The 11,074-nt window shown below is 38.0% G+C and overlaps 1 protein-coding gene across 1 annotated transcript; it reads left to right on the top strand.

Moving 5' to 3' along the window:
- The first annotated feature begins 203 nt into the window (after positions 1–203).
- LOC127872215 (probable G-protein coupled receptor B0563.6) lies at positions 204–1,145 on the top strand. The gene has a single exon (XM_052415543.1). It carries the CDS (start codon positions 204–206, stop codon positions 1,143–1,145), a length of 942 nt encoding a protein of 313 aa, XP_052271503.1.
- Positions 1,146–11,074: the final 9,929 nt, after the last annotated feature.

Raw genomic sequence — 11,074 nt, 5'->3', positions numbered from 1 at the left:
ATTTTAATGATAACATCTACATCAAAGTGATGCAAGGCATACAATTGGGGGGGGGGGGGGGGGGATTCAAAAGTGACAAAATAGCAAATTGCTTGCATCAAAAAGTAGGATTCTGCTTCAATAGAAATTCATGATTTTTATTCGCAACGTGCAATTTACAACTGCAGTTGATTGTTTATTCCAGGTATTGGCATATGAAAGAAATGACGACTTTTCCCCCTAACCTGACCACGGCCGTGCATGACGTTAACTCAACTTACGTCAATGAAACGTCTCTTAATGCGACGGCTGCGCCACTGGGAGTAACCGGAAGTAGAATTGGGGGAGGCGGTGCCGCAACTTTCTATTTCCCTTGGAATAATCCCACAAACGTAATGACCCAAGGAACTTCTGAAAATATAACAACAGCTCTGCAATGTTACGTCTTTCCGATTCTGACCTTGTCAGGTGTGACGGGAAACATCATGAGTTTGATAGTCTTGTTTCAGCGTAAGTTACGAGACTCAACGACGACCGTTGTACTTATCGGCCTCTCGTTTTCGGACATGGTTTTCCTAGTGACAAACTACGTGCGCAAGTCCACTTGCATCATAGATCGTTATGACAAAATGGCCGGCGACACTCTTACGGCGACCACGTTCTACTACATGTTCTACTTGAAGACGGCATTCAGTCGCGTCTCCACCATCCTGATCGTTGTCATATCCGCCGAGCGCTTGATCGCCGTTGCATTTCCTTTCAAGGTGAAAATGCTCGTCACAAAACCGAAGATGATTGCGACCGTCCTTCTGTCGTACGTGGTGACGCTGGGTGCGCTCGCCGGCCTCCCGCCGCAGTACACGTACGCCTACATCCGCGGCAAGCCGGTCATCTCACAGACACAGTTCGCTAAAGACAACGCGGTCGCCTTGAAAGGGTACAATGAGTACTTCCTGCCGATCGTCTTCAGGCACATTCCGGTGTTCGTCGTGTTTATTTTGAACATCGTCATCATCGTCATCCTCCGCCGCAGCGCACAGTTTCAGAAGAACGCCTCTAGTAAGGACGACAAAAGAAGGAGGAACAGAGGAAGATCACGCGCATGCTTGTTACGGTCGCAATCGTGTTTTTCCTGTGCCTGTTGCCTGGAGACATCCTTCTCATGACGTCCCTGACCGTCGAGGGTTTCCAGTTCTTCGGAACCCAGCACAACCTATTCATGGCGATTAGCGACATCTGCTTGATGTTTGAAATGATCAACGCCAATGTGAACTTCATCATCTTCATTGTGCTCAACCGGAAGTTCTACAACATCTGGATGCGACTGTTCTGCCGCTGCACGGTTCCCCTTTTCAAGATGGTGTCGGTCAGAAGCGCTGCTGCAACGTCACGCGACACAACGGAAACTTCGATAAAGACGCGCGATCACCGAGCACTCAAAGCAAACCTCTCGACTGGCAATGGCAGTGGCGTGTTCGACAAGAACTCGCTCGCTGCCCAGGAAGAGTCGTCTGTCGATGCGACCGCTGAGGATGGGGGAAACGCAAACCCGAGCTTTGTCCAGGAGTGATGTACATTAACAGAAAAAGTGATACTTTAATGGCGGTCTATCTTTTTCTGAACATGATTTTTTACTGGCCTTTTATTGGCGAATCCGTAGCCACATGTAAGATGCGGTATATGTTATTTTCTTTGCGGCCAAGATGTGAAGTTATAACTTTATCAAATATTTCTTAACGTGAATAGCTGTATTACCTAATTTTTAGCCTCAATTGACCTTTATTTACAACCAATAACATGTTGTGGAAATTTCTCTTCATTAGGCCTTAATGAATAACTGGAGTTTCCGCGTTTTTGAAAAATACGTAAACCAAGAAACGAAGAAAACGTTCTGCCTTGCTTTTTACCCATTTAAGCCTAGTGGACTCTCCCATCCTTCTAAATTGGATCAATTTATTTCCAAAAATAAGGGATGTCTAGTATGTTTAATTCTACATTTAGAATATTTCTTACAGAAATTCCTTAAAGCAAATAGCTGTTTGCCAAGGCCTTTTTTCTAGACGCTAGGCATAAATAAAAATGTCAATCGACGATTAGGCTTCCCGTGCCAGAAAAGTGAGCCGATCGGGAGGCTTTCCGTGCCACAACGAAAATGAAAGTATGCATTTAAGTAAAATTGATGAAAATAACTATATAGCGTACATTGAACGTAAAGATTTGATCATACAGATGATATCAATGACACTAGATATTTGACATATTACGGAAAAGTTATGTTAAAATGTCATCAAAGTGGCATGTATGCAAGATTGTTCCGCCACCCTCGTCATCATTGTATCTTCGATAGAGTTTGTGAAGTATTTAGACCTGCGGAATACTGTGAACCTGTAGCTGGATATATGCTTCAACTCATGGACCACCTCTTTTTTATGCACACATGTGTTTACGTGTTTTAATTTCAGATTTTTACTTGTTTTGTGAATTCTGAGCATCCATTTTTCTCGTTCATGACAGAGAGCGAAGAATGAACAGATAGGCAGCATTTTGACAGAAAGGCGACCAATATGCTTCTACGCCATGAACTGCGTGAGTTTAAACATACTCGGACTGACTCGGCAATAAGCTTTAATGTAGTTTTTATTGATTTGCAAATATCTTCAACATTTCAACAAAAAACCATCTGGCCTTGTTAACGATATATTTATCGGCTAACAACCACAATATTGTGCTACTTGTTATGTGCTGTCCGAACTTTAAAATGTGCGATTACCGTTATCTTACAATTTGATCATTGTTGATGATGTTGTTGTTTTCGACGTTGTTGTATACTATAAGCTGTTACTGCTGTCGATTTTAAAGTTATTCTGGGTCATATTATGTTTGATTCAAACTATAGTTCTTAATTTTTAAATGGAGAGTAAGTCGGATCCTTTTTCCTAGTTCTTTATTCCTTTTTCGAATAACGGATAAGGAACCGTCCTTATTCCTATTTCAAACTTAACATATTTTATAAAGGGTTTTAAAGAAAATTAATGCATATGATTCTTAATCACATCAAAATAACTCGAATACATTTACTATATGTATTACGTTACATATTCATTTTTCTTCTTCGCGCTTGCATATAGGATTTCTTGTTTAAACCGAACCGGCATTTTCTGAATCGAATACAAACTTCACATCAACATAACTTAAAGCATATAATATTATTTTACATTTATGTGATATAAACATGCAATCTTGTACATTTCAACATGTTTGTTTTATTTATAATCCAGTTCCTTTTCGCGGCTAAATAAGGAAACAGGAACCAGTTCCTTATTCATTATTAAAGGGATCTTTTCACGCTTTGGTAAATTGACAAAATTGAAAAAAGTTGTTTCAGATTCGCAAATTTTCGTTTTAGTTATGATATTTGTGAGGAAACAGTAATACTGAACATTTACCATGGTCTAATATAGCCATTATATGCATCTTTTGACGATTTTAAAACCTAAAAATTATAAAGCGTTGCAACGCGAAACGATTGAATAATTTGGAGAGTTCTGTTTTTGTCGTTAAATTTTGTGAAACTACGAAGATTGCTTATATAAGGTATAAAATACGTCAAGTATGTGTACTCGGCGGAATAGCTCAGTAGGCTAAAGCGTTTTTACTTCAGGACTCTGGCAGGACTCCAGGGGTCACTGGTTCGAAACCTGCTCCGGGCAATGTTCTTTTCCTTTTTTTAATTTTATTCTTGATTTTTTACTGGAGCTTTTACGATCCAATGTTTACATTTATCAATATAAAGCATTTAATGAATAAGTTAAAAAAATGCCAAAATCTGTGAAAAGGCCCCTTTAAAGCCGAAGAAGGAACTGGCATTTTCTTACTTATACATCAATGAAATGGATCCAAAGTAAACCACATATAAATGAACATCATTGTTTAGATAAAGGTTGCATATTTCAAATAATTATTTTAATTATCAAAATGAACCAAAGAGACCAATAAATCAATGAAAATCATTGTAAATGTAGGTTGGGTTTCAAAAACATGAATTGCATGACTTCGCTGCTTAGTTTTAAGTAATGATAATTCGGTTCCTTATTCTGTTTGGATAAGTAAATGGTTCTTTATTCCTTATTCAAATCGAATAAGGAACTGAAATATTCTTTCTAGAAATTATAAATCAAAATGAACCGACGAGGAAATAAATCAACGAACATTAGTGTAAATGAATGTCGGGTATACAAAATGTAAATTACAGTACATGTCTTCTTTGTTTTTTCTTAATGATAACATGGTTCCTTATTCGGTTTGAATAATGAATAAGCAACTGGCCCCTTATTACCTATTCAAAGCGAATAAGGAACTAGCATTTTCTTACTTAACAAATAAATTAATATGAATAAAGAGACGAAATCATGGAAAATCACTGAAAATAATAATAAATATTGGGAATAAAAAATATGTATTGTAGTATATTTTTTCTTTAGTTCTTTTTTGTAATGATAACCCAGTGTCTTTTCGCGGCTGAACAAGGAAACAGTAACCAATTGCACTATCTACAAATATGACTGATAAGCACAGAGAACAGCGCCATTCTGTCGGTTCCCAAGACCTTTAATCGTGCGCAAATGTTGAAGGTCGCCGGATGTAACGTAGGCATCATAGAGCAAGAAAACGCGCAAAAATCTATTGAAATAAAAACAGACAATTACAACAGTGTACGTTTTGGTTTTAATTAAAACAAAATACTAAATACAGAGACATTTCGATTAAACTTTCCATGTCATCTAGAGTTACCTTAGCCGCTGCTTCAAATGCAGTCTCGCCTTTACGGTGACGTCGCATTGATGAAAACGCTTTCCGAAATATTGGCATTCTGTATGAATACAGAGCGCAACTGTTACGCTAAGAACGGCGAAGGACTGTTTACCATCAAGACCATCGCCGCTTTGTAGATTCCACGGTCAATAATCGTGTGCCGAGGTTGAAAGTCGCAAGATGTACCGTTGGTCTGCATGAGCGAGAAAACGCGTATTCGCACTAAAACAAATCAATGAAGAAAACACACTTTCACAGCTAGTATTTGTGCAGGTATTTAAATTATACAATCAAATAAAATATTAAGGCATCTCGATGAAACTTTCCAGTCTACTAGAGACACCTGGACAGCTGCCTCAGGTGCAGTCTTGCTTTTACGGTGACGTGTTAAAATCACTTTGCATTCTTAATCAGATCCCTTCGTAACTGTTAACGTATGAGAACAGAATGAGATATCTAAAACAGGTTTAGTATTCAGCTATCATATAGTCTTGGCCAAAGGTAAAGGTCGGATAAGACTTCAAGAACTGTATCAGAGATATAAATAACAAATCTTACATTAAACGTCGCCACTAATACCGATTATAAAGCTATTTAATTAAGCACTGCACAATCTCGATCATTAGAAGGATTACTAACTCTAAGGAAATATCAATCACTTAAAAAATATGAAGAATGAACAAGCCCTGGATCAGATCGTTTCACGGCATAATTTTTTTAAGTTATTTTGAAAGATGGCCACTTTATAGTGAGGAGCCTTAATTATGGTTTTACCTCAGTTACTCAAAAACAAGGTATAATCACATGTATACCTAAAGATAACAAGATAAGTATTGATGCAAAACATCAAAGGGCGTAAGGAATTTCAGTGTAAAAGGTTCTCAATAAAGTTACATGGAACGATTTTTTTTTCTACTGTAAATATTAATATATTGGCCGATTATTTTAAACAAAATAGAAAAAGATACTGGTATAACCATTATCTATGATTTTGTGTTATAACCCCCAAATAACCATTATTTATGATGTTGTGTTATAACCCCCAAATAACCATTATCTATGATTTTGTGTTGTAACCCCCAAATATTTCATAGTTCATTTTATTTACATTGGTTTCCTTTTTTACTGGTTTCCGTGTGCAGTTTTTCATTAATGGAACAGAACTGTGTAAGTTTTAAAAAATCTGCTTCATCTTGTAAGCGTAATTTCATAATTTTCTCAACTTTAAGGGGAGATGATTCTGAACTTATTCTTACGTTGCTCATTTACGATAGGGGTTGAGTACTCATTGCTATGAAAACACTGTAAAAGTTTGAAACAAAAATGAATGAAAACTGTAAATTGTATAAAAAAAAGTTGCATTTCACAATACTTTGAAATTCAGTAAAAGAAAAAGTAAAAAAGTAGAAGGGAAAGTAAAAGGGAGGGAGAAAGCGCATGCGCGAGCGGAAAGGCGGAAAATTTGAGACGAAGAAAAATTTGATCGTTTTTCGACTAGAAAAGATTATAAAGGGAAGTCAAAATCTTTTATTCCGATAAATAATAATACATATTACTACATTATATCAAAAATAATTCTCAATATGTTGGCAATAGAGTGGTAAGCTAGTTGCCAACCCCAATATACCACCTTGCATAACCGAGACCAACATTACCCCACCCACTCATGAACCAAAGCGAATACCAAGAATAAGCAACCAGGACACTTATTACATGACCGAAATAAGCTTAAAAAGTTCATCAGTAAGCCGAAGAAGATCCTTGAGGGGAAAAGAACACACCAACCAATAATTCTTTCAGATAGTAAAGGAAATTGGCTACAAAAGCACGTTACGCAACACGAGAAAGACCTTCTGTGGATCACGAAAAGCGGAGCAACTGTTGAAGAAAGAACACTTTGATTAAGGAGAAATATAGCCAACAAAATAATCCAGCACGGCGAAATTTGGCTCTAAGTATGGCTAGGTACCTGCAATCTAACAACTAAAAATAAACAGTACACTCCAACACGAATTAGAAATCGACAAAATCATCACAAAATGCAAAGAAATAATATCAATAGTACAAACTTACCCAGGTTCTAATATAACAATTCTAGAGACACCAGTGTACTCAATCCAAAAATGGAACAAGCATAAAGGCCATAAGCAACCAGATACTTTTGAAGACCAAGACAAACAACTCGCAGAATTTATATATACCTTAAATGGGAAAGTCCGAGAGCTAAACAAGAACCTAAACACACATTCTCCGGAATTCTCATCAGACCTAAGCAAAAACGACAAATACCGCAGTGGCAAAAGCAGAACACCAAAAACAAGAAAAGACTACAATTTCGACCTCTACAAGGACGGGATCCACCCGGATATCCTACTTGCAAAAGCTTGGCTAAAGAAAATATCCCAACAATCCATCAAGGACTGCTGGGACAACACCAAGGAACAAACAACACAACCAACCAATAGTGAGTGAGCTTGGCGTCAACCACCTCAGTCAGCGTGGGTTTCTCCACACTACACTGAATACAAAATGTTGACACTGACTCTCTTACTACTGGTCCAAATCGCGATCAACATCAAAGAACCTCCCAAATCATGGGAACACCAAGAACTAACCCATAACCTACTAAACCCCAAACTAAGCACAGCAGGACGACGACCTATATCACTACCAGCATCAAAAAACGCATCAAAAAATGTCGTACTGCTAATCATTCTACTAGCCGGAGATATAGAACAAAACCCCGGACCAAACAAAAATGCATCGGTTTACCCTTGTGGACTTTGCCAACACCCAGTAACTTGGAACTGCAAAGGAGTATGCTGTGATGCCTGTGACATCTGGCACCATAATTCATGCATTGAACTATGTACTCAAGATTATGAACTACTTCAACGTTCCAACGTACAATGGCATTGCTGCAAATGCGAAAACATCAACGTTAGCACCTTTACTTTCAGGAGCTATGAACTAGAAACATCAAATGTATATGAACCGCTATCAGGTCTAAACTTCACACTAGAATCAATCAACTCAGTATTCAGCCCAATTAAAACAAGTAGCCCAAAAGAAAGAACACATTCATCCAATTCCAATACAACCGCAAACAGTGAAAGAACCAGAATGAGTAGTTACCCATATGACATCCCACAGAAAAAGAACCTACGGATAATGACAATCAACTGCCGAAGCGTTCGGGAAAAGGGAGCAGAACTACAAACTAAACTACTCTACCTTAAACCTGATATAGTCTGCGCCACAGAATCATGGTTAAAAGGAGTTAAACCAGGCAAACCCCCTCAAAACGAAGCAATACAATCATGTGAGATCTTCCCACCAAATTACAATGTCTACAGAAACGACAGGGGTACTTTAGGGGGAGGGGTATTTATCCTAGCAGAAAAATCCATCACATCAATAGAGCAAACATAATTAATTACAGATGGCGAGATCGAGTGGATTAAAATTAAAATGAAAAACAGTAAGGACCTTTTGATCGGAACATTTTACATGCCTCACAGAGAACAAAAACACCTAGATGAACTAAAGAAATCATTTAACATAATTGCCAGTCAAAATAACAAAAACATAATACTCACTGGGGATTTCAACTGCCCAAACATAAACTGGAACAACCTTACAGCAGAGGGACAAGACAAAGAATACAACAAGAACTCGTGGACATTATGGGAACACATAATCTAGAACAAATCCATGAACAACCCACAAGAGAAAACAATTTACTCGACCTGGTATTTGTCACAAACCCAACAATGGTCAAATCATCTGTTAACGTACCAGGAATATCAGATCACGACATCATAATCACAGACTTCGAAACCAAAGTACACCATCAATCAAGCACCAAAAGAAAATGTTACATATACAGCAAAGCAAATTGGGAAAAAATAGAGCATGACCTAATAGAGACAAATACACACATCAAAGAGGAAGAAACCAAAGGGGCATGCGTACAAGAACTTTGGGACACATTCAAAAAACAGTTATTTGATACAATGAATAAGAACATACCAAATAAAGAAATCAGATCAAACAGCACAATCCCTTGATCAAGACCAAACAAAGAAAACTGATAAAAAGGAAGCAAAGGCTATACAGACAGGCTCGCAAAACCAAAAACTGGAAAAATTATAGGAATTTTCAAAAAGAATGTAAGGGAGAACCAAGAAGAGCTGAAAGAGATTATGTCAACACCAACATCATAGAAGGACTAGAAACCAATAACCCAAAGCCATTTTGGAAATACGTGAAATCTTAACGACAAGACTCAAGCGGAATAGCTCAACTCAGAAAAAGAGTCAACCTCATCAGCGATAGCAAAGGCAAAGCCGAACTGCTTCTAGACCAATTTAAATCAGTTTTCACCAAAAGCTCTGATAACCAACTTCCACCTACAAGACTTAGAGCCAAGAATAACATACAACCAATTCATATCACAGAAAAAGGACTAAAGAAACTATTGGAAAAAGTAAACCCGATCAAAGCATCAGGACCAGACAACATACCAAATCGTATTTTGAAACAATGTGCATCACAACTTACACCAATTCTGCAAACAATCCTACAAAAATCCTTAGACACTGGAGAACTACCAAAAGACTGGAGGGACGCAAACATCTCAAGCATATACAAAAAAGGGGACAAGCACCTACCAGAAAATTACAGACCAGTTTCACTTACCTCTGTTATCTGCAAGATACTGGAACAAATTATATGCAGACACCTCCTAAAACACCTTGAATCAAACAAAATATTAACAAACTTAAACAATGGATTTAGATCTGGTTACTCGTGCGAAACACAACTGATTACCACACTAGATGACCTCAATGAACACAACAAAGGACACCAAGTTGACATAGCCATTCTAGATTTTTCAAAAGCATTTGACACAGTACCACACAACAAACTCCTACACAAGCTCCACCAATACGGAATCCAGGGAAACATACACACATGTCTCACCAACTTCCTCACCAAAAGAAACATGAGAACAATAGTTGAAGGAGAAACATCAAATGAAACCACCGTAGACTCAGGTGTACCCCAAGGCACAGTCCTGGGACCGATAATGTTTCTCTGCCATATAAACGACCTCCCAGATTGCGTAAACTCATCCGTCAGACTATTCGCAGACGACTGCCTACTGTACAGAACAATTAAAAATGAAAAAGACCACCACACTCTACAAAAAGACCTTCTTAACTTAGAAAAATGGGCTAGCGACTGGGGCATGAGGTTCAACGCCAAAAAATGTTATATTATGTCAATAAACCAAAAATCAAACACATTCTATGATCTAGACAATCACATATTACAACAAGTACAGGACAATCCATACTTAGGTATACTAATATCAAACGACCTCAAATGGAGCAAACACATCAATAACGTTTACAGCAAAGCAAAATCTACACTTGGATTTATACGCAGAAACCTCCGAAATGTACCTGAAGCATTCAGAAAAACAGCCTACATAGCATTAATAAGATCAACCATGGAATACGGGGCAACCATATGGAACCCATACTAACAAGGGGACATTGAAAAACTAGAAAGACTACAGAACAGAGCAGCTAGGTTCATAAAGAAAGACTATAACAACAGAAGCCCCGGTGCAGTTACAAGCATGAAATATGACCTCAAGTTGGAAGAGCTCAAGGAAAGAAGGATCAGTCTTCGCCTCATCCTTATGTACAAAGTGGTGGAGGGGTTGGTACCGTCACTTCCACCTGACAAATTCCTAAAATTCTCTAAACCTAAACGCAAAATTAAAGCAAAAACAATTTCGGACCATATAGCAACAAATTTCGTAAACAGTCAAGTTTGCAACAACTCAAAAGGCCTACAAATCCCAGATAGCAAAGCTATACAGTATAGAAACTCCTTCTTTGTGGACGCAGCCATTCACTGGAACCACCTCCCAGACAGTGTGGTGCAGAAGGACAGCGTAAAGTCGTTCAAAAACGCTCTACAGAACTACCGCGCATCATAACGCGCTCTCTCACCCCGTTGAATAAAAACCGCAAGTCGGGATCTTCAACGTATAGATACAGATACAGATCATAATTGACTTATTGCTCCGATATTCATCATTTTCAATAGGGTTCGAGTAATACTGATATAAAAACACTTAACAAGTTTGGAAAGATTCAGAAAATATACATATTTGTTTGTATAGGTCCCTGATTTAACATGCGGGCCAGTATATTTGAGACTCAGGTGCAATGTGATTTACTGGTTTATAACCTTCTTACATCAT

This window comes from Dreissena polymorpha, chromosome 3, assembly GCF_020536995.1.
Source record: "Dreissena polymorpha isolate Duluth1 chromosome 3, UMN_Dpol_1.0, whole genome shotgun sequence".
NCBI classification, from domain to species: Eukaryota; Metazoa; Mollusca; class Bivalvia; order Myida; family Dreissenidae; genus Dreissena; species Dreissena polymorpha.
This window is presented reverse-complemented; position numbering and strand designations above follow the sequence as displayed.